This window comes from Schistocerca piceifrons, chromosome 2 (assembly GCF_021461385.2).
Source record: "Schistocerca piceifrons isolate TAMUIC-IGC-003096 chromosome 2, iqSchPice1.1, whole genome shotgun sequence".
Taxonomy (NCBI): Eukaryota; Metazoa; Arthropoda; class Insecta; order Orthoptera; family Acrididae; genus Schistocerca; species Schistocerca piceifrons.
This window is the reverse complement of record NC_060139.1, coordinates 57,633,263-57,659,009: the sequence shown is the minus strand read 5'-3', so window position 1 is coordinate 57,659,009 and position 25,747 is coordinate 57,633,263. Positions and strand designations below refer to the sequence as shown.

General features: G+C 40.8%; 1 protein-coding gene across 2 annotated transcripts in view; it reads right to left on the bottom strand.

Moving 5' to 3' along the window:
- LOC124776284 (coiled-coil domain-containing protein 39) overlaps positions 1 to 25,747 on the bottom strand; it is a 503,452-nt gene that overhangs the window by 85,943 nt on the left and 391,762 nt on the right. For both annotated transcript variants that reach the window (XM_047251190.1, XM_047251189.1), the window contains one exon: positions 16,501 to 16,660. In XM_047251190.1, coding sequence (XP_047107146.1) covers positions 16,501 to 16,660 — 160 coding nt within the window. The remainder of the gene's footprint in view (positions 1 to 16,500; positions 16,661 to 25,747) is intronic.

The window sequence follows — 25,747 nt, the reverse complement described above, 5'->3', positions numbered from 1 at the left end:
GGAGGCGTCAAATATATCTTAGCTTTTTACGATATATTTTCTAAACATGTAAAACTTTATGCTTTAAAATCCGCCACTGCAAATGCTATAATACGAAGATTCTCAAGTGATTACCTGACGCACGTGGGAAAACCTAAAGCAATTCTATCAGATAATGCAGCATACTACTCTGGGTACAAATGGAGAAATTTCTTGAAGGACAATAACATCAAAAGTATATTTATTTCGAGGTTTAGTCCACAATGTAACGCGACTGAGAGACTTTTCCGAGAATTAAACCGTTTCATGAGGACCTATATTTCATCAAAACATACTAATTGGGTGTCCTACCTAAGTCTTTTCGAAGACGTACACAATAACTTAAATATTTACGATACGAATTACACACCTAACGAGATCATGTTCAATTGCAAACAGAACGATCAGTGGATAGAACCATTACCTAAGTTGTCGAACAAGGAAATCACACCTGAACAGAAAATAAAAGAAGTATTGACTACATTGACACATCACGCACAAATACGAAACAAACATCACAGAAACATAATAAAAAGAAAACAAAAATTCGAGGTAGGAATGCTTGTACTACTTCGTACTCATCATAAATCTGTAGCACTCAAACGACGCAACGCTAAGTGGCGTCTGCTATATGAAGGACCTTATATAATTGTTAACATACCGCATCCTGGTGCGTATCTGTTACAACATCCTAGAACTAACAAAATTATTGGGCTATACGCACACCGAGATCTTAGAGCATTTCATGCTGAATAATGTCAAGGTCATACCCATCAAAATATTGCTAAGCAACTCGAAAAACTCTGTTGTTACAACACAGATAATAAGTAGTATAGAAATTTTCATTTCAGCGGTTCCAGTGAGGCAGTTGAAGACAGAAGAACTCTTCTTTCAGCGCGCGCCTCCACCTGAAAGACGGAATATTAAAGTAAAATTTATGATTATGTAGCACTGGATGACATATTAATTTTTCACGGAACATTTGTTACTGAAGGTACCACTGACTTGGTGTGACACCTGACGAACTGACTGACGTCATCTGTGAAGCGATCTTTTACTTTGAGAAATAGATTAGACGCACATCTCTCAACACGAAAAGCATCTATCAGTAGTCAAGGCCACACAGACACTCTACACACACACACAAAACGAGAGGAATCGAACATTTTCTCTCTCTTACTATTTTGAATATTTATTGAGTAGTGAAAACGCCTGGTCTTGCCTACTGATGTAATGAATGTTGTGTCTAACCTATCTTAATTTCAGATGACATCACAAAAAACATCGATAATATCCCAGCAAAACCGCTAAAGAGGATGTAAATATCTGCAATTCATGAAATCAAATGTGACACAATGTAATAACCTATAGCGATGTAATGATGATGTAAACATGTTTATGTGCAACTATATTATGTTTATGCTAAGAAAATATGTGACGTGTGTATGTATAATTACTTATTTTTTTTAACTGATGTATAGTGTAACTGTTACTATGTAAAAATTTGAACAAAACGAGTGCCAAAAAGAGATTGCATAGTGAACCACTGTTCACGGACATTAACGAACATTACTAACTCTGCAACTACGCGGAAACCTATGTGAAAGAAACTGTTAATGCCATTCATTATGCAGCGTATCAGTGTAAACGCGATGAACGATTTCCTTGATTAATAACTACGAACATTTAGGTGAGCTATATTCAGCAAAAAACTGAAAATGTGAAGTGCATAATTCGTGCATCGTCTAGTGACATTACTACAGTACCTAACTTCAAGATGTTAACTGGATTAAATGGACACAAAGTGCCTGTCCAGAAAACAACACGACGGGTGGAAGAATTTTGGTTGGAACTTCAGGGAATGAAATGTTCTCGAAATGTGACGGACACTCTTACCTGGACTGTCCAAGGATCAACGCCAGCTATGTGCCGTCCGAGGTTCTGCAACCAAGCTTCCACGGAATGTAAAAAAACGAACTGCACGTGGACCAATTACTCGACGGGTCACGTCTGATCTGTAATAAGCAATGCTTTTAGTCACAACGAACTGCATCACTACGACTATAATGGAAATGAGAAATGGACACGCTTATGTATTAATCACGTTGTTATACAACGATGTTACTGTGATCAAAAAAACTTTACCACGACGATACTAACCTGTAAAAAATTATTGTGCAGCGGATGAATATGAACTGTAATAATGACACGATGTGTATAGGTCAACGCACCTGAAAAATACGGACATTTTTCTTTGAAGTATTTCAAAACAATACTATGTAACTAAGAACATTCAACAATCTAAGTTGTATTGTGTTATAACAAATATTGTAAATTTAAAACTAAGTTACCTGTCATAGAATGTAGTCTTCATATGTAATCTTGGTTGAATATTTTCTTTGTGCAACGACTGAAAAACGCGCGCACACGAACAATATGAACTGCAATACTGTGCCGCGTGATCTAACTGTACGATATAACGGCAGTGCCGCAGTTACACAGACGCTTCTGCGCATGCGCGCACTCTATCTGCCAACATAAGAACTTTTACGGCGTACCCGCGTCATTCAAATTTTGTATATAATGTGTAATGTAAGTCATGTAAATAGTTGTAGATAACTTAGATTTTCTTGTGCCTTTAGGTGAATTGCTCGCCTGCAGGTGTGTCCTTTCGCCTCGCAATTCAGGGGGCAATATAAAGGCACATTTGCATGCCGAGCGTGAGTTTCCTCGGAAACGCGAAATATTAATTAAATAAGTAATCAGTGACAAATAAATAAAGCCTATGGCACACAACTGCAGCACTGTGTCGCTGATAAAACAAAAGCACTATTACGTTACTCTTATGTTTGATTAAGAAAGAGAGAGCTCAGGTTGAAGTGGTGCGAGAAGCACGTATTTTATTTTATTGTCTGGCACACCGCCATATTTCATGTTATAGAAGAATACTGCGAGTTGCAACCACACTAGGCACTCGATTCTGTAAAGAATTATATTTATAAAAGTAAGTAGGATTATGAACTGTAGGCTTATTCATTGAATATATCTGATTTAACTAACTGTGTAACTTTTTTATGTTTAGTAGACAATCACCTCTGTACGACGTATTGGCATGGCTGGCAAATTATTGTAATATTGAGATTTAGATTATGAGTCCGCACCTACCGCAGCAGTCTTTGGAAACGATTTAATTACGAAGTCCGATTATTCAGTTTTATTTCACGGTCAACTACGAGTAACATTGCCTTTACGAAAAAGCCATTGTCAAGCGTCTGATATCGAATAATTAAACGTCCACGTTCCAGATAAGCAAATACAATTGCAATCACAATCACCATCATACAGATAGAATAATCAATATCAAAATAACACTATATTTTTATTTATTTTATAGACTGATTCATTTCTGAGTAGGGGAGCACGTGTGGACCGGTTCCACCAGGTGGGGGAAGTAGTGGGGGGTCTCAGGGAACAAACTGGCACTGTGGCAGTTGCCTCCGGAACCCTGGAGAGTGTGCATCACTTGCAGCATGAGTGTGTGTCATTGACCTTGGTCGAAAAGTGGGAGAGGCGGAAATGGAACAGCACTTAGAGCAGCGTTATGCGATTAAGTTTTGCGTGCGACTGAACAAAATCGCCATGGAGGCTCTCGGTATGATTCAAGAGGGTTTTAAGGAAGAAGCCATGTCTCATGCAATGGTTTTCATACGGCACAAACATTTCAAAGATGACCATGGGAAAGTTGAAGTCAACAAACGCTCTAGGAGGCCATCATCTAGCCGAACGAATCAAAATGTGGAGAGTGTGCGCGAACTTTTAAACAATGACTGTCGTCTTAGTGTGAGTGCTCCGCCGCTTGAGGGTTCAAGTTCACCGCATCTGTCCGGCGATCAAGAACAACTGGATTCTCAACCACGACAACACGCCCGCTCACACGTCGCGCACTGCCGCCAAAGTTTTGGTCAAGTTCAACGTGACAACACTGCAGTAGCCACCCTACAGCCACTACTTGGCTCCAAGTGACTTTTTCCTCTTCCCCTGAATCAAAACACGCCTAACAGGGAAGCAATTTGACTCCATCGATGCCGCCCAGCAGGCTACGATGAGAGCACTTGACAGCATGACGCCCAAGGCCTTCCAGAAGGGCTAAGAGCAGTGGAAGACGAGCTGGCAGCACTGTTCTGACGCTGAAGGATCATATTTTGAAGAATTGTAGTCCACTGTACTTAAATGTCCAATAAATTTCTAGTTCTGAGTTAAGTCTTGAAACTTTTGAATCACACCCTGTTTGTACAAGAACAATTACTGACCGAAGGAGAATCATTATTATGTGTTTGACGTTAGAGTGTCATCTGTGATTTAATATATGGCAGAGTTTTAAGCTCCACAGATGACAAAGATATTTTTGGTGCTGTTAGCATGAGTTACTCATACTGCTTAAGTGATCAGAAAAAAATGAAGTTATTAATATGGTTATTTACTGATAAAGTAAATGAACATAAAAGCCATATGAACGATGTTCATCACCAGTTACTAAATTAAAGATATGTCAGAACGTTAGCTGGATTTTGAATAAGTTCTAAATTAGGCAAGTTAATATAAATTAGATGTATTCTATTGAGAGTTAGTCCTCTATTGTACATCTCATTGCATTTGTTAATCTTGAGGTTATCTGATAGTTTTACTGAGCCTTGGTGCAAGTACTGATAGTACAGAATGATAAAAAGATAAGGCACACTCTGCTGTCTATGCTTTGTACAGAACAACTGCCCTTGTGTAAATTTCCAGACAAGGATGTTCATAAGACAGTTAAGAAGCAGAGGTGAAAATTTTATTCATTCATATTTGAAAAGCAATTAACTTATTAATGATAGTACATTAAGTTTATTTAACCATAGATATACTCTGAAATTGGGTGCAGTTTTGGATGGCAGTCTTGAATGTTGTATTGTGAGCATGCAATACATGCTTAATCAATCTGTATCCACAGACTGGCAATATGAACATACAAACTTCAACTGAGTGAGTCACTTGTGGATAAACTGATAACAGAATGTGAGTGACAGACAATAAACTGCAATTAAGAGTGCTTAAAACTCTGAATAACACTTATCTTCAAGCAGCAGCTCTGACTCAGAAGATGAGAACTTCTGTTCTGTGTGATGAAGGGAAGACAACTTATTAGCACAAAAATTCCAGTGTATCATGAAGAGCACATGTGAACAGTACCAAATATGAATTATTCCTGGACAATTGCCACCACAGCGACAAGCCAACTTTCCACGGAGTATTATCAGTGTTGAACTGTGTGTTAAGCATCTTCACAAGCTATATTAATACTAAAACTGTAAAATAGGTGTGTCTCCAAAACTGCTAGAAGAATTTTTACGGGATTTTCACAGGTAACTTGAGCATAGCTTGTGGTAGCATATAGGCTTTATTCTGACGAGAGGTATAACTATGTGAGAAAATACTGCACTTGAACTTCTGTACAATCACAGATGATATGGAACTTCAAACAGATTTATTAACTCTTCATGTTCGCAGTTGTGCACAAGCATTACTATATCAACAAGAGTCACAGGATCTCAACAAAAAACAGAGTAAAAATCGGTAGTTGCTCTGCTATTCTAAGAGCAAATGTGGAGTGTGACTGCAGGCAAATCACCACACCCCTAGCAGCGAAAACACTCGGCATAAGGATGGCATTCTTCTGTCCTCATTTCGCACTTGTGCATGAACTTCGACGGGAGTGACTATCGCACGCACCGACTGTGACGTCAGTGTGTAGCAGTCACTACAGGAGCCCTGTTAACGAGAGCAGAGCATGCTGGGTCTTCTCTGTACCTGGCAGGAAAATGAATGTGTCTTCTTGAGCGAGTCATGTGTTTTGCTTTGTCTTGATGTGGCTGAGTCGCTGGTGGAATGAGAGGATAGATTGTAGCCCTCCTCTGTCAAAATCTTTGGCAGTGTAGTCGGCAACTCTTTGAACATGTAGGCTGGCCTAACTATACTCAGTGAAACTGAAGCTTGTTTGCCATTAACGAGAATGTCCATGGTATGTAAACTCCTGTGCAGCACACGGTGTGGTCCAGTGTAGGGTGGTTGCAGTCGTGGTTTGACGGTGTCCGTGCGAAGATCCTTATGCATGAACATCATGTTGCGTCCACGCCTAGTGACGTTCACTGGTTTCATGCAGTCCACAGTCTCACGTAAAGTACGTAGGAATTGCACTTGATCATTAATGTCACATATCTTTGTGGAGTCGACGCAGTGACTCCCTGTACACAATCTATGCTGGTGAAGCCTCAATGTCTGGTTTGAATGCAATCCTCAGACCAAGTAGGACAATGGGCAGTGCTGAAGTCCATGTGGTCCCGTGGCACGAAGTGGTGCCTTCAAAGTGCGGTGCCATCTTTCCGGCATCCCATTACTAGCTGGGTGGTAGGCAGTGGTCTTATGGTGCCAGATCCAGAGAACTTGGCTAGCTGTGTGAACAATTCAGACTCAAACTGCCTCCCCTTGTCAGTTGTTATATGGAGAGGGCAACCGAATCTGGTGAGCCATGTTGACGTGAAAGCTGCTGCTAGTGTTTCTGCTGAAATGTCGTCAGTAGGTACTGCTTCTGGCCAACACGTATACCTGTTGATCATTGTCATTAAACAGTGACAGCTGTCTCAGGGAGGCAGTGGTCCTACCGTGCCTATGTGAATGTGAGCAAGGCGCATGCTGATATCCGGGAATTACCCTATTGGAGCGTGCATGTGGCTGGCAACTTTGCATAATTGGCAGTGTGGGCAAGCTCTAGTCCACTGATGACAACACTCACATTGATAAAACAGGCTGCCAGAAAGGAAATTTTAATGTACACTATTCATGCAGAGAGCCTCCGATTGAAACCAAAGATACTCAAAAATTGGCAGGAAAATTAGGTTCATACAGTTGTAATTCAGCCAGTGCACAAAATCAGCTATCACTATTGCATCAGATTATCCAAGGACTAAGGGGTAAGCTTAATGAGTTGCTTATTTGTGTTGAAGAATTAGAGTTGAGCAAACCAGTTGATATAATCTGTCTCTCTGAACATCATATGACCACTGGTATAGATATGTTAAATGTTACAGGACTCAACTTAGCTTCTTATTTCTGTAGAGAAAATATGGAGAAAGGAGGATTTGCATATTTGTCAGAAACTGTTTTGATTTCAAGAATAGTGATATTAATAAATTTTGCTCAGAGCAGCACTTAGAAGCTTGTGCACAGAAGTAGTATTTCATAATAAGTCCTTTATAATAGGAGGCATATACAGGTCTCCTTCAGGAAATTTTAACCTGTTCATAAAAAATCTGGAAGCTCTGCTGTCCCATCTCATAGCAAAAAACAAGGAAATAGTGGTTGCTGGGGATTTTAATGTGGATTTATTGAAAACCTCTGTCAGTGAACAATTATTGCACTCAGTAACACTATCATTCAATTTAGTTCCTACTGTGAACTTTGCTACTAGGATATGTAAATGCTCTGAGACTGCTATTGGTAATATCTTTGTAGCAAATCTAGCAAAAAAAGTCATATCAAAAAACGAATAGTAAATGGGCTATTGGATCATGACATGCAGAATTTTATTTTAAATGTTGAAACATGTCAGGATAAAAAATCTATTAAATAGAGTACAGAAGAGAAATAACTAGATCAAAAATTGATAAATTCAGGAAATTGCTCAAAGACATGGACTGGATAGTTGTTTACAATACATCTGACTCAAATGGAAAATACAAAGCATTCAATAATAAAGTTGCCTCCACTTTCGAGAATTGTTTTCCCCTAAAGGTAACTCAACTCACACACAAGTTTAAAAAGTAAACCATGGATTACACAAGGAATAAAGATATCATGTGGGACAAAAAGGAGACTCTATCTACTATCTAGGAACAGCTCTGAGGTTAGAATTGTAATGCATTACAAAGAATAGTGCACAATATTGAAGCAAGCATTCCAGGCATAGAAGCAGCTTTATTATGAGAAAAAGATAATTACATCAGGTAACAAAATAAAAACTGTATGAAGACAGAGACAGGTGGGGCCAAAAAGGAAGAGGAACAGATAGCTCTAAAAATAAATGAAACTTCGGTAACAACTACTTCATTTCTGTTACTGACAGCTTGGTGTTATCCGGTTCGGTGAACAGTGCAATGGAGTATCTGAGACCAGTCTTTAAAAATAGCTTCAGTAAAATGGAAATGACACTCACATCTCCCAAAGAAGTAGCATCCATAATAAAATCCTTAAGATCTAAGTATTCCAGGGGGTATGATAACATATCAACAAAGTTAATGAAAGAGTGCTCATGCAAGTTAAGTTCTATCTTAAGTTATTTGTGTAATCAATCTCTGATCAGCGGAATATCTCCAGACTGGCTAAAATATGATGAAGTTAAGTCTCTTTACAAGAAGGGGGATAAAGAGATACCATCAAACTATCAACGAATTTCACTTTTGCAGGCTTTCTCAAAAATATTTGAAAAGGTTGTGTTCAAGTGTCTCCTTAAGCATCTGACTGCAAATAATATATTATCCAAGTCACAGTTTGGATTTCTGAAGGGTTCTGATATAGAGAAAGCTACTTACACTTGCAGTGAGAATGTACTTAATTTATTAGATAATAAATTACAGGCTACTGGCATTTTCAGTGACCCACAGCATTCTCCTAAGTAAATTAGAGTATTATGGTGTCACTGGCAATGTTGCGAAATAGTTTGAGTCTTATCTACCTAACAGGAAACAAAGGGTGTCGTTGCAAAATACCTGTGCAGTAAGCAGTCAGTCTTCATCTGACTGGGAATTAATTACATGTGGTGTTCCTCAAGGTTCCATTTTGGGTCCATTGCTTTTTCTAGTTATATTAATAACCTCTCATGTGTTACATTGCCAGATACCAAGTTTGTTTTGTTTGCAGATGATACAAACATTGCAATAAGTAGCGAGTCAAGCACAGATTTTGAAATATCTGCTAATCAAATTTTCACTGACATTATTAAGTGGTTTAAAGCTAATTCTTTGTCATTAAACTTTGAGAAGACCCACTATATGCAGTTCAGAACCTGTAAGAGATTTTCTTCCAGCATGAGTATAACATATGAAGACATGCAGATCGAAGAGGTTGACAGTGTTAAATTTCTGGGATTACAACTCAATAATAAATTCATTTGGGAAGGGCATACCACAGAATTGCTTAAGTGCCTAAACCAGTCTGCATTTGCCGTGACAATGATGTCAGATGTAGGGGATATAAATATAAAAAACCTTGTATAATTTGCTTACTTTCATTCTATTATGTCGTATGGGATCATATTCTGGGGCAACTTATCAAAATGAGCAAAAGTTTTTAGGGTGCAAAAGCGTGTGATAAGAATCATTTGTGGTGTAAATTTGAGAATATCTTGTAGAAACCTGTTCAAGGAACTTTGTTTTCTAACCACTGCTTCTCAGTATATTTATTCCTTAATGAAATTTGTTGCAAGTAATACATCTCTATTTCCAACCAATAGCTCAGTACACAGTATCAATACTAGGAATAAGAAGAATCTACATAAAGGCCTAAAATCACTTACCTTGGTCCAAAAAGGGTCCAATATTCAGGAACACACATTTTTAATAAATTGCCAGAAACTATTAAAAACTTGGTTTCAGATAAAGCATGGTTTAAACAGAGTTTGAAAGACTTCTTGATAGGCAAATTCTTCTACTCCATAGATAAATATCTTAACAGAGACTGTTAAGTCAGCTTAAGTAAAAATATCTGTTAGATTTCAGTTTTGACAACACTTGGTCACAACAGTCATGATTAGGTATTTTGCGTATGATAAATTTATTAATAGTGCATAACAGTGTTTCATCCTGACAGCGTGTTAATTCTGTAAATATTAGCTGTCCCAGTTTACTGCATCGTATTAACTTATTTTCAACTACCTCCTGACAAATGATCAGGGTAATAAATATTATATTCAAATGTTTTATGTCTTTATGTCATACTTTCTGACATGTTCCACACCCACGATAATCATCTCATTTTTTGGGTCTATGGAACAAAAACTGAATCTAATCTAATCTGTCCATGCCTGGCCATACAAACCTCTTAGAAACCACCTTAACCTTAGCACACACTGCAGGGTGACACAAGTTATGGAGGTTATTGAACACTAACTGGTGGAATGTGGTCAGTACATATGGTAGTGATCTGCCATGCAGTACGTCCCAGTAGATCTTGCCAGTTTTGCCCGGAATGTCAACCAGTTGCAATTTTCGCGAAGTTTTGTCATCATCACTTAATATTGCTTGTAGTTCAGGGCCTTCATGCTGCATGACTGCTAGCTCTGTCATGTTCAATGGTTGTGAAACACCAGGTACTTTGTGATTCTTGAGTTTCTCCCGGCGTATTTGATAATCAAAATATCCACGGGTGTACTGCCGGTCTACAGCGTCCAACGGGCACAATATTTTGGCGATCATACATGTCGCCATCATCAGGTGAACTGACGGACTGAGCTCCTGTGAATGTGCTGGCACGGAGATCTGTACACTATGGCTGCTCAGGGGGAACTGGGTTCGGTCGCGGCAGCGGACGATTTAAATACCCTCCGCCTACGGCGTGCTCACTCCGCCATCCGCGCCCCGCGCCACGGTCGTGCGTTGGAACAGATTGCGACGGCGTCTGAGATGACGTCAGTGTGATGGCTCTGTCCACCGTGGTCGTCACAACTATACATTTGCTCGATTTACTCTTGATTAACCCAATCGCTGGTTCCCAAGCCTTGCTAAGATTATAGCCACAGTCGTGGTTTATGAGGTCGTCATTGGTGCGAATTTCGATGGCCTCTCTAAAAACGCTGTCCCAGTATCTTGACGTCTGTACCAGAATCCTCCATAGCGACCACCGACTTGCTCGGATACATCAGTCGAGTGTGCCTCTGGTGTTCACGGCATCGATCCTCGACGGTACGCATCGTCTGACCAATATATGACTTGCCACATCGACACAGAATCTGGTACACGCCGGCCTTCCTCAAACCGAGGTCATCTTTGGCGCTCCCCACCAGTGCACGAGTTTTATTCGGAGCACAAAACACAGTTCCGACCCGGTGTTTTTTTTTTTCGAAATACAGTTCTCAGATGTTCCAATTCCTGGGGTAGACTCTCTGCGTCAGAGATAGTGCGCGCCCTATGTACTAGAGTTTTAAGCACCCCATTCCTCTGTGAAGGGTGATGGCAGCTGTCTGCGTGCAAATACAGATCAGTGTGCATTGTCTTCCGATACACCCCATGGCCTAGGGTGCCGTTAGGCCTTCTCTTGACCAAGACGTCAAGGAAAGGTAGTTTACCCTCCGTTTCAGTCTCCATAGTGAATTTGATGTTGGGGTGTATGGAGTTTAGATGTGTAAGGAAGTCAAGGAGTTAATCCATACCATGTGGCCAGATGACGAACGTGTCGTCCACGTAATGGGTACTCTGAGTGGCAGATTCAACGTGCTCTCCGCCCACCCACTACAGCACAACCTGTGGAGATGGATGAAATCACGAGGGAGGAGGTAGGCACTGCATTTATCCCATATACAGGCGCACTCTCGGGGAAAATCGCCCGCATTTTGAAGAAACACCGGGTCGGAACTGTGTTTTGTCCTCCGAATAGAACTCGTGCACTGGTGGGGAGCGCCAAAGATGACCTCGGTTTGAGGAAGGCCGGCGTGTACCAGATTCCGTGTCAATGTGGCAAGTCGTATATTGCTCAGACGATGCGTACCGTCGAGGATCGATGCCGTGAACACCAGAGGCACACTCGACTGATGTATCTGAGCAAGTTGGCGGTCGCTGAACATTGTTTGTCGGAAAATCAAGCTATGGAGTATGAACGCACGAGGATTCTGGTACAGACGTCAAGATACTGGGACAGCGTTGTTAGAGAGGCCATCGAAATTCGCACCAATGACGACCTCATAAACCGTGACTGTGGCTATAATCTTAGCAAGGCTTGGGGACCAGCGATTGGGTTAATCAAGAGTAAATCGAGCAAATGTATAGTTGTGATGACCACGGCGAACAGAGCCATCACACTGACGTCATCTCAGACGCCGTCGCAATCTGTTCCACCGCGCGACCGTGGCGCGGGGTGCGGATGGCGGAGTGAGCGCGCCACGGTCGGAGGGTATTTAAATCGGCCGCCGCCGTGACCGAACCCAGTTCCCCCTGAGCAGCCATAGTGTACGGATCTCCGTGCTGGCACGTTCACAGGAGTTCAGTCCGTCAGTTCACCTGATGATGGCGACATGTATGATCGCCGAAATATTGTGCCTGTTGGACACTGTAGACCGGCAGTACACCCGTGGATATTTTGATTCCCAGATACTTTGGATAAGCAGTCGGCCACCACTTTGGTCAATCCGGAAATGTGCCACAGGCTCATAGTGAATTTGCTTGTAAACATGAGTTGAGAATACTGATGAGGTGAGCACTTGTCACTGTTCTGACAGAATGCATATACCAATGGTTTGTGATCAGTATAAACTGCGAAATCCCGTGCCTCAACATGTGGTCTGAAATGCTTGATCGATTGGCTTCCTATCACATGCACTCCAGCACTGCTGTGAATGCATCAGTTTATGTGAAAAATATGCCAGCAGCTGCCATGCACCATCTGCCCATTATTGGAAAGGCCAGCCGATTGCAAACTGACTGGCATCAACCACTAAGGTGAGCGGAGCATCAACTTTTGGGTAAACAAGTACAGCGGCCTGATCAAGGCTGTCTTTTGTCGGTTTGAACGCCATGTCCATACTCTCATTCCATTGCACAGGAGTGTTACCTCATACCTTTGCACCTGGTAGTGCTTCATTTAACAGTGCTTGTTGCTGGTGGTACGTGGTAAGTGACGCCATAAAAATTCAGCATCCCGAAGTATCTGAGTATTTGCTTAGCTCTTTTATGGTGGTAGACTTTGGCAGTTGAAAGATGGCCTCTACTTTTTCTGGTAGTGATGCGGAACCAGAGGATGTTATGTGGTGGCCCAGAAACTGAACTTCAGGCTGGCCATAAACACATTTCGCAGTGTTTAAAACTATGTTGTACTTTTCCAGTCATTTAAAAACCTCACATAAGTGATTGTAGTGCCGTTCTCTGGTTTCTGAATAGACCAACACATTGTCCAGGTAGCCCACGCAATATTGAATCTATAAACTGCTGCCAGGTCTGTGTAGCGTTCTGCAACTCAAATGTCATAAACTTCAACTTGAACAATCCAAAGGGTCTAATTATAGCCGTCTTGGGAATGTCCTCTGGCGTGACCGGAATCTGCATGTAGGCCTTCGCACAATCAGTGATGCCAAATATTGTTGAGGCATGAAGAGCGTGATTGTAGTCACGTAATAATGGTACCGAGTAGCGGTCAGGAATAGTCCCGGCATTCAGCACTCAATAATCGCCGCACGGACGCCAGGCTCCACCTTTTTTAGGTACTAGGTGTAATGCTGATGCCCACGGATTGGATGATGGGCAATAATTCCCTCCTTCAACATAAGACCACACTCTGACTTTGCTATTGTGAGGCATCTGTGGGCTAATCTGTGTGGGCAACATGATACATGTGGTCCGTCAGTAGTTTTGATGTGGAGGACAGTACCATGCAACACCTGTTGCAGCACTCCTGGTGGACTAGTTAAGCATGGAATATCTTGCAAAATTGTGTGGAGCTCTTCATCTGCTACTTGCACAACCTAGATGCTACTTTTCTAGTATAGCTGTGATATCTGGTGGTTGTCAGACCAGTAAGGCTGTCCACAAAGTAACAATTAGATACATCAGGCAAAAGTTTGAAATATGCTAAGAAATCAGTGCCTATTATTGACTCAGCCACATCCGCTACTGTGAAATTCCAAGTATATTGTCTACGAAGGCCTAGTTTCACATCCCCATGAGGTGTACCGTACGTTGGGATCTCTGTATTGTTAGCAGATGCTAAGTTGACTGCCGTGCATGGCCTGCAGCAGCAGATTGACTTCCTTGGTGAAATACTCAGATCAGATCCAGTATCAATTACATATTTCCTTCTTGAGATCCGATCCATTATAAACAGGCGCCGAGAGGTGTTGTGGCAGTTGGTGGCACCTACTGACAACTGCCGTTCTCATTTGGGAATGTGCGTGGCCTTGAACACATTTCTGCCTGCTTGCTGTATCTGTGGTGTTACCAGAAAAATGTGGGGCCTGACTCTGACTCGATATGGGAAATGGAACGACTCCTTGAACATCGTCGGTTACGCCCGCAATGGCGGTTCATATTACCGCGTGAAAGAAAAGCTGCAAAGCAAAGCAAAGATCCACCTTGGCATCCGGGGCATCGTAATCGGCATTCGACACCGTAGGGGTTATGGACGTAACACTGGAAGGAACAGTTACCGTATTGACCTGCAAGCATGGCGTGATGACATCTTGAATATGGTCAGTGAGTTCTGTGACCACGTCCAGCGATATGTCCAACTGCATAGCAATGATGGCTTTTATCTGGGCTAGCAGATGGTTTCTCCAAATAGCATGCAGGAGGTTGTCAGGAATGGTGCTGATGTCCACTTTGTTGCAAGATGGCGAAGGTGTTGTGAGGGTTTCCTATCACTCATTTCTTCTTGAGTCAATATCTGGAGAATTCGATCTTCCTGTGAAGCTGCTATATGATGTATGAGCTCTGCTTTTGATCTGTCATAGGCATTTTCCATCACAGGAGCTGTTGTCATGTCTTGGACCTCCATAGCAAATCACTGGTTGAGCTGGCTTGTGACCAAAGAAAATTTTGTGATATCGGCAGTTATTCTGGCTTAGGAAAAGTTTGCCTCCACCTGACCAAACCACAATATGGGACTGTGGGGCCAAAAGGGCAGTAGGCACACTGTCAGGCGTGATACAGTGGATGGTTACATTGATATTTGCTAATTCCAACGGCAAAATCATGTCAGAGTCACCACTGACGAAAGGTTACTATGTGAGAAAATCCCGCACTTGAACTTCCATACAGTCAAAGATGAGATAGAACTTCAAACAGATTTATTAACTCTTCACATTCGCAGTTGTGTACAAGTGTTACTATATCAACAAGAGTCACAGAATCTCTACAAAAAACAAAGAGTAAAAATCGGTAGTTGCTCTGCTATTCTAAGAGCAAATGTGGCATATCACTGCAGGCAAACCACTGTGCTCCTAGTGGTGAAAACACTGAGTATAAGGATGGCATTCTTCTGTATTCATTTCTCACTCGCACACAAACTTCGATGCGAGTGATCATCGCACGCACCGACTGCTGTGTCAGTGTGTGTCAGTCACTACAACTTCATCAAAATTGGATTATGGAAAAAAGAATATAACGTGACATATGGAAACATAATTATTCTTTGATAAAGCTGTTAACTCTTTAATGTTTGAATAGTATCGTATTTATGAAAAAGCTTTTGCTGATCAATATGTTCTACACAATACAATTCAACATAATGAATACAATGCTTATACAGTCCTCAGCGTGTTTCATCCATACTTCTGTAATAATATTATGAAATACAAAAGTAGCTCTGTCTGTTACATTTTCATGATTAAACTCCTGAACTGATTTGGATTAAACTTGGTATGGAGATAACTTGAACTGTAAAAGTGAATACTGAAGCGAGTGAAACCAGAATAGCAAGAGATACGTTTACATAATAAGAGCTTCATAATCTGCAGTTATAGTAATCTATGCTCTTGGTAATGTATGAACCCAGAGGATGCAACGCACATGAATTTTACATCTTTATTGCCCTTCTTCTATCACTAACTGCATTCTGAAAAATTAGACAAGCAATTATGGCCATGATTAAACTCTCACTCCTCATACTGTGGTCACTGACTGAGGAGAGCTGAAAGAGGTATACATGTGTATGTACAGGTGCTCATGTATGCCGTACTGTAAAGTATTTGTGATTAATAAATTCAAATTAATTCATGAGTTTAATTGAAATTGAGCAGTGTGTTATCATTTCTGTAACTGAAATGTTACTCAGAAATGTTTAATACCAATTCACATTCCAATAATTTTATTTGTTACAATTTGAACTGGACCAGCAGAAGTATTATAGTGCATAATGTATTTGTGTTACTACTTGATGCTGCAATTAACTGAGACGCTGACTACTAATTTTCCTTTTGTACATTTAGAACCTCTGTCTTTGTGATTTCTTTCAAATGTTTCACTTATTTATGGCTTACAAATATTTGGCAAGCCTCATAACTATAAGTCACCAGACAGCATAAACAAATAATTAAATGTCTTCAACAGTACACATTAAAAGAGGAGAAGAAGTGAATACAGAACTCACTCACTTCTGAAATCATACTGCAACGAGGTGTGGAGTGAAGATGAGGAGGAGCTATGGAAGCAGTAAAGCGGTGGCATAAAATTAGAGTGATAGCTTGCTTACTTTCTGTGTCAATGGATGATAAGCTCTTCTTGTAAGTGTCATTTGAAGCATTAACCAATTTCAGAGTGTTTTCCATTGCAAGAATTTCTTTTTCGGCCTTGCGAATTTTGGCATCTAGTTCATCGCCCTGCTCTTGCAACTCATATTTCTCCTGTGCTGCCTGAAATATAAAATAGCTGCAATACACTTCAAAAAGTAAATAGGTTTTCATTTCTTGTTGCATACTAGTGAAACAGAAACAAAGGAAAAAGAGGATATAGGACTGAATCGCTGTCATTGTTGAAAGATAAACAAGTTTTCTGGAACCAAAGTTCCCAGAAATGCAACTTATTTATTGCACTGCAATTACCTCGGCTATAATTTAAAGGATATCTGTACAGCATTTCCATATTTCATATCTGATGACATACAATATAGCTCACTCCAGTTCCAAGAGATAAATACTTTGATAAGCGGTTATAGAAGTGGTACAAGTACATAACAAGCTGTGAGTTCCTCATTAGTTTCATTGTTTGCTGCTTGGGCATGGTACCAGAAATGCGATGCCGAAGTATTAGTTTAGATCTGTTGTACCAACATAAAAAGGTCTACATTTATTTTGTGTATTTCTGTTTACGGACAGTTTACATATCATCAGTACAAATTTCAGAGACGTCATTACTGCACAGAAACAACACCCAAATTGTAGGGGGCACACAGATAACATTTAAAAGTGAAAAGAAAAGCCACCACAAGAATTCTATAAATAGGTTTAATTAAATTAAAATAACCAAATAAATAAAGAAAAAGAAAACTAGGAAGCAATGTTAGTGTTTTGTGTGCCATCAACAACGAGGTGCAGAGGTTCAAGTGGTGGGGTTGGGGACGTTGTCTGCAGAATAAGGTCTCAAATAATTGTTGATACCTCATGATGGCATCACAAGTAAAAACAGTTGCTGCCAGGCACATCAACGAATTAAGGACATTGATGTAGACATGCCCCATGTGTTTCCTTATGCTGCCGTAGTTGGAAAGTTATTTATGTCCGAGCACAGTACCACTCAGCCCAATCTCTATAATTAGTAACCACTTGTAATCACCACTTATGATGAAAGTGTCATCTTAGCACAGATCAGGCTGCATGCTAACTGGATGGTAATAGAACAGTTACTCAGAACTTTATGTAAAGTTGTAGACAATTGTACTCTGATGTGAAACTATCATTCTGCAATGAAGTGCTAAATGTTATAAGTATCAATGACAGTATCAAACAAATTTCATGTGTAAGGACAATAACTGTTTCCAAAATTAAGTATTTACCAAGATCAAGTTTTAATAAGTTACTAATTGTCTGTCTGTGTATTGTAGTATCTTCCTGGCCTCCTCCTGAAGTATTCTAGACTAGCTTCAACACACTGCAATTTTTATGCTGATAATTTCAAAATTGAATTTACCCTAAATCAGTAACACCAGTAACTTCAGGGATGCTTTCTCATCACTGACAGTGTTAATCCTTAAAGATGTTTCTATCAACCTACGAAAGTTCCCTTTGCCTATTCTACTGAGACATGGACCATGATTTGTAAGACCCCATCTGCCAATGGCATCAACAGAAATCAGTTTTACATTTAACCTTGTAACTCACATTATTTTAATACTGTCCCACAGGGTATGGCTATACCTGGGTGCACCTCAGAATGTTCAAAGGCTGGCGCAGCTAGTATACGTTACCCACCAAACAGCTCAACTGCATGCATTTCGCACACGAGCAAGGCAAAGGGCCACTCCTGCCCATGTGCTCTCAGTTGGTGCAGTAGGACCATGCAGGCTATTGCCTCATTGTTTGACTGCCTTTGTACAGCTGTCTGCACATCCCTGCCAACCCGTCCCCTTGAGCACCCGTTTGCCCAACAGCAGGCATGTGAACTGGAACAGCCTACTGTAACTGAAAGATGCAGATGAACTAAATGCATATTGACCAACTTCTCAGAGTTTATTATAATACTTCAAAACATGAACAAACTCATTATTTGTATGATTTGATGTGGCGCTGTCTTTACCAGTTCATTCTCAATGCCATAATGCTAATACTGTCAATACTGTTTCCTGTCTCCCATCATCACAACTAGATCCTCTTCTGAAAAATTCTTCCACATAGATACTAGGTCCCCTAAACCCGTAACTCAACAGTGAGGGCAGAGCCATGGTAGGCATGTCTGTATGAGTTAAATTTGCCAGAGACATATTGTTAACTTCAGAATAGTATTACTAGAAAACATTTAAATGCAACTGCTATGACGCAGTTTGGAACCATTCAATTGAAGTGTGTGATAAACACCCAGAAATAAAAGTATTTGTTTGCTGTTTGTTCTTTATATATATATGTGACCGACACCACACACTAATAGTCAGCTACACAAGTATACAAAAAGAGCTATCCACTATTCTTCTAGAGTCATAGGGTGTGCCGTACCAATATCAAATGAACATCAAGAAAATAAAAATGCCCTTAACGTAGCATGATGACTCACAAGAAAGATCCGTCATGCAACTGCTTGCAGAACAAAATATTGACAGTTCTTACATACAAAGTTATTCTATAAGTAAGGTAATAACACTTGTCATGCAAGTATTTATACACTCATAAGAACAAATTAAATTCCTGTCTAGATAGAAGAGATGGCAAAGCTTTGAAATGTCACTGACAGATGATGATGGTTGTGCTTTAAAATACAGTTTCAAGATGGCAGCATTGACAGATACTCTGTTGAAGACTGAAGAACAAAGTGTAATAAGGGTTTTGGATTTAAGAAAATGTTCTCAACTGCAATTCATAATGAACTAGTGGACATTTGCAGAGTGGTTGAGATGAAAATCTGTGTCATGTCACAGTGTTGATTCAAATTGACACTCACATTCATGTGAGACATATTGAACACAAACACAACATCTCTACTGTCAAAATAGTGACTATGATGCACAACATAAGGACAACTGGAAGATATGCTCTCACTGAGTGCTGCAGCAACACTCAGACAAGAACAAAGTTAAGCAAATGTGGTTGTCTCTCCAGCATTTAATGTGATGGTAGGTGGAGGATGTTCCATTCCTTCACAGTACTGTCACAGTGGATGGAACATAGGTACATCATGTGACACTGGAGATCAAGAAAATATCAATGGAATGGGGGCACCCTCATTTCTTGTGCATAACAAATTCATCATGTGACACCTAATATGAAGAAAATATCATCAGAATAGGGACAACCCTTATTTCTTGTACATGACAAATTCATAACAACAATATCTATAAACGAAGTTATAACCACAGTCTTTTGGGCTATGAAAGGTGTGCTCGTGTATGGAGAGAACATATATTCTGTCGTATGGAATGGTTACAGAAGATGATTTGGGGGAAATAACCAAGCTTTTGAAAGGTGTTGCATTGTTTTGTGACACTGCCAAAGAACATACCGGCTTTGTTACGTGTTGCTTGGTCTGACTTTCCAATGGACTGATCTTATATCAAGTGATATTCCTCTATTCGGGCCATTACAGAAGCACCTGGCTGGTTACAACTTCAGAACCCATGCTGACATTTCGGAGGCTCCTAGACATGTTTTAATAGATTGGTTTACACATGGAAAATACTTAGAGAACTGTAGTGACTATGTGGAAAAGTAATATATAACAGTACTTTAGCAATTTTGTGTTATCTCTTAGATGTCCTAATCACCTTTGTAATCTTGTGTTATAAAGGTGTGTTACACTGTAACATATTTCCAGGCAAGTTTTATCTTGTTAGTGTAACATCCTTACTGTATTCCTAAATGGTAAGAGATTCAAGTATTATTAAGGAATGTAAAGAATTGTAGTTAATGGCATATCGAATGATGAAACTGCTTATTGATTCTTAATCACACTGCTCAGCATACTGACATCTGCACTCATGGTCCAGTGTTAAGTGTTGATGCATCTAGATCCTGAGGTCCCGTATTCGACTCTCAGCCAGTTGTGGATTTTTTCCACTTGGGGCCTTCACATATAAGTTGTCCTCATCATTTCATTTCTTCATCATCATCATCATCGATGCGCAAGACACCGAAGTGATGTCAAATAGGAAGACTTACACTACACAACAGAACTACTGGCCATTAACACCATACAATCATTCCATTTCAGTACACTGTATGTGCAAGAACATGTTTTGGCAATGCGCACAACTTTCAGCTGGTCACTGACTGTACTTCCACATAATTATGCAAGTAGTTTCCTATGTATCTGTGGCAATCTAACAGTAACATTATTTAAATTAAATCAAATGCAATCAAACATGTCAAGTGGAATCTTGGGTACCATCAGTTTATTTACAGTGAAGTAACTGCCATGATTACATTTGTCACTTGTGGTCTGTAAGCCTACCATGAGTACCACACCATATGAAAAAGGATGCCATTTTCACGGCTGTATACCCCTTTTACTATTATTTTGGCCGTGTAGTTCCAAACCTTAAGGGCATAATGTTGCTGCATATGTCATATTTACACTTCTGTAAGTAAGGGTATCTCTCCTAAGAGCCACTGGGTGCATTTTCTCTGGTGTTTTGGTAGGTATTTGGAATTTTATGTTTGTGATGTGCAGCTGTAGTCAGCCCAAACAAATACTGGTCATCACATCTTTCATGTGATGCCCAGTGTCAATGGAAAGCATTGGTTTGTTTCCCACTACAAACAAAACAATTTTTAAAGAAGAGTTTTATGTGGCCATTTGATAGAGTGGTCCCGAATTAGTCAAGTGGGAGATTTGTTTTATCAATGTGTATTAACAGTGGCATTAAAACAAGAAGAATAACTTGAATGTCAGCTTTGTTGCTGTATGGCAGTAGCAGTCAGCACAGACCAGGGCTGCATGAGTTGCTACTGGAGTCCTGGATATTCTTCATGTTTTAATGCTCCTGTTCATACATATCAATAGAACAAATATCCCACCAGACTGATTGGGGATTGCTCTACTGAATGGGCACATAAAATTTCATTTTAAATCCAATTTTGTTCCTAATGGGAAACAAACCAATGCATTCCATCAACACTGTGCATGTTGCAGGAAAGATGTGAGGAGCAGCACTTGTCTGGACTGATTCCAGCTACATATTGCAGAAACTAAATTTCAAATATCTGCTGAAACACCAAAGGAAATGCACCTGGAAATTATTAGGTGAGACACTTGATATAAATACTCACTGCTACATGGCACAGGATGAAACATAATAAATAAACTAGCGAATTTCAATAACACTTAAATATTTATACTGTAATAACCTGTTGATTACTACACCTATCGCCCACAATGAACATCCATTTGGCCACTATGGCAAGCACAGTGTTCACGAGCATTCAAATGGAGCACCCGTAACTAAACAAAGTGACTGCACTGACCATCATCACCAGATCCACTGTCCACATGCAGCACAACTCAATGACACCAGATGTGGATAGTGTCATTATAAGGGGATGCATGGGCTTCAAGGCCCTCAATTGTCAAATATGTTCAAGATTTGTAAACAATTTTCATTGTATTCTTGTTGATGCCACTCCATGACCCAATAAATTGTATCTCTTTTATTGCTGTGTGTTTCTTGTGTTCCTAATTAGAACACAAGTGGTGACACTGATGGTCAAATTATTGTGTGTTTTGGATTCTGTGGTTCTTCTGCCATTCGCCTCTTCCTCTTCCATGAAGGCTTTACTCAAGTCACTTCTGCAACAACAGTAGGTGCATACAGCTGTATTGGAACAGTTGTTGGCTATGTTGACCCAGGCTCAGCTGCCAATTGTTCACACACAACTCCCCCCCCCCCCCCACCCCCTCCCCATTATGCATCTACTGAAGATTGAGACACTCATGAGAAACGGCTTCAACATTTCATGGCATTCCGGGTGGTCAACACAGAGGTCTATAAGGCTCTTTCTTATCATGGATACCCCTCTGTGTGTATCACTTACTGAGCCAGTTAGCTGCTATGTAGGCACCAGCGTCACATCATTTTGACGATACACTGAGGTGACAAAAGTAATAGAATGGTGATGTTCACATATACAGATGGCAGAAGTATCATATAAAAAAGGTATAAAAGAGCAGTGCATTGGTGGAGCTGTCATTTGTAGTCAGGTGTTTTACGTGAAAAGGTTTCCAATATGATTATGGCCACATCATGGGAAATGAATTGAACATGAAACGGTAGTTGGAAATAGATGCATGGGACATTCCATTTCAGAAATCATTAAGAAATTCAACATTCTGAGATCCACAGGGTCAAGAGTGTGCCGAGAATATCAAATTGCAGGTATTACCTCTTACTACACAGGATGCAGTGGCCAACAGCCTTCACATAATGACCAAGAACAGTAGTGTTTGCGTAGAGTTGTCAGTGCTAATGTACAAGCAACAGTGGGTGACATAACTGCAGAATTCAATGTGGGATGTACCATCAATGTATCCATTAGGATAGCATGGAAAAATCTGGTATTAATGGGCTATGACAGAAGACACCTGACGCAAGTGCCTTTGCTAACAGTATAACAACGCCTGCAGCACCACTCCTAGGATCGTGACCGTATTGGTTGGATCCTACATTACTGGAAAACTGTGGCCTGGTCATATGCATCCTGATTTCAGTTGGTAAGAGCTGATGGGAGGGTTTGACAGTAGTACAGACACCATGAAGCCATGACCCAAGTTGTCAACAATGCACTGTACAACCTGGTGATGGCTCCATAATGGTGTGGGCTGCGTTTAGATGGAATGGACTGGGTCCTCTGATCCAAATGAACTGATCAATGGCTGGAAATGGTCATGTTTGGCTACTTGGAAACCATTTGCAGCCATGTATTTCATGTGACTGGTTTGGTGAACATTCTGGACAATTCAAGTGAATGATTTTGTCCCCCTTTGAATATTTATGGGAAGTAATCGAGAAGTCAGTTTGTGCACAAAATCCTGCACCAGCAACACTTTTACAATTATGGATGACTATACAGGCAGCATGGTTCATTTTTTCTGCAGGGGACTTCCAGCAGCTTGTTGAGTCCATGCCACATTGAGATGCTGCACTGTACCTGGCAAAAGAGAGTCTGACACAATATTAGGAGGTAACCCATGACTTTTGTCATCTCAGTGTATGTACGTATAATTTGTAGTCCTCCTCACATCACAAATATCTGCATGTGGTCAGTGCAAATGCTGAATTCTACCAATATCACAAACATCTGCCACAACCATCTCTAGCTTGGGCAGCTGAGCTCCACAGCCTAAGTCGTAAGTGTCGGTTCATCACTGTTAAGTCTCAGGAATCTTATTCAGACACTACAGTCCGAGATCATGATCATTCATTTGGCCCCAGATAAGAAGAGCATCAATGTGTTCTTCAGTTGAGGAGCTACATAAGAAGAGGTTTCGCATATTGCCCCAGCACATGGAGCCTAGTGCACTGCGGTAAGAGGAGGTAGCCACTGTACAAACAAGCCAACTGGACCAATGCGGATGAACATGTTGTTGGCAGCAGGAATACAGAATACCACTTTCTTGGTGCCCCTCTTGTTTTGTACAGCGTGAGTGGGCAGCCTGCCCCACATAGTGGACCTCTTACCATAAATGTAAAAAATTATCTGCAAGCAAGAACAAATTTTTCATTGAAGTGTGGGTGATGGATAAGCCATTAATCCTCATGTCAACACAGGAACTGCCCTGTCCCCACTCAAATCACAGACATATGCCAGGCTAGGATCCCCACCATTGGCATGCATCAAGAGTCAGTTGGTACACTATAACAAACAGCAGATTACTATACTTGGTCAATTCACTGCCGATGCAGTTTACCATTCCATTACGTACTTGGCAGACAACAATGCGAGTACTGAAAATTGGGACAGGTTAGGTGCCTTTACTACTTTTGGTTTTTCTGTTGTGAATGTGATGCACCTGGTGTCAGACCAAGTGCTTTATCATGGATTGTATTCCTTGTGTTATGAGTTTTTGAATCTGTTTGTCCCAGAAGTAGGGTGTGCAAACAATTTCATGGCATATTCAAACCCTCCACCTGGCTCTGGTTTTTCAGGCATTGCCTGTGCCAGTAGCTAACCATGTTAGGATAGATCTGGAGTGTTTAACATCATGGGGACTGATCAGACCAATTTCCTCAGGTGAATGGGTTACACGTTTAGTGCTGGTAAAGAACCTGTCCAGTGAGCTTCCTGTCTGTGGTAACTTTTATGTCATTATTAATCCACAGGCAATCATAGACACTTACCCCTTGTCTCGCCCAGAGGAATTGCTCACAAAGTTGGCTGGGGGACAATTATTCTTTCTAACAAACGACTTGGCCAAAGTCTACCTTCAGATTACATTCGGCGAGCCATCAAAACCATTGCTTGTGATTAGCATGCCCTTCAGCTTCTATCAGAATGAATGGCTAATGCTTGGGGTCACTAATGGGCCTGCCATTTTTCAAAGTTTTTTAGAACAGGTTATGAAGGTTGTCTTTCATTGCATTAACTATCTTGAGGATATCATCATGACAGTGCTACCATGGAGGAACACCAACGTAGTCCCTGTTCTTTGTTTACTGCTGTACAGGCTGCAGGCTTCAAATGCAATCTAGCTAAGTCTCAATTTTCCAGCCTTCCACTGTGTAATTCTTGGCAGGCATTTTATCACAAGTCTATTTCTAGAATGGCTATTACTGCCCAGCCCTTGCAGCTGTTGCTTTGGAAAAGTTTCCCCTTTGTTTGATCTGCAGCCTGTGAGGGTGCTTTTGTGCAACTTAAGTACAGCTCTCACTTGCACCATGTCTTGCGAAGTTTAAGCCCAGCGAGTATCTGGTCCTGGCCACAGATCGTGTCATCGTGTCCCAGGAGAGGTGAGGCTCTGGCAGTGGAGACCCAGTGCCCATCCCTGATGACAGTGGTGCACTCTCAACAGAATGGGAGGCAGGAAGTAACCTGTCTTCAGTGCTGACAAAGCCCTGATTCCAGGGGAGGTGGGCATGACCAGACCTGTTCAGCTCCGTGAGTGGTTCCAGTAGCATGCCACAAGTCGATCTTCAATGCAAACTATGAAGGCATTTTAACTGCACTGATAACTGGAATCCATTGAGGGCACTGTCCAAACACCCTGGTCCAAACTGATTTTCTGGGAGTGAATATCAACAAAACTGGTGTCGCTGGGTGACGCCTGCCCAGCAGCGAGAGGTGAGCAGTATCTGCAGCTGACGG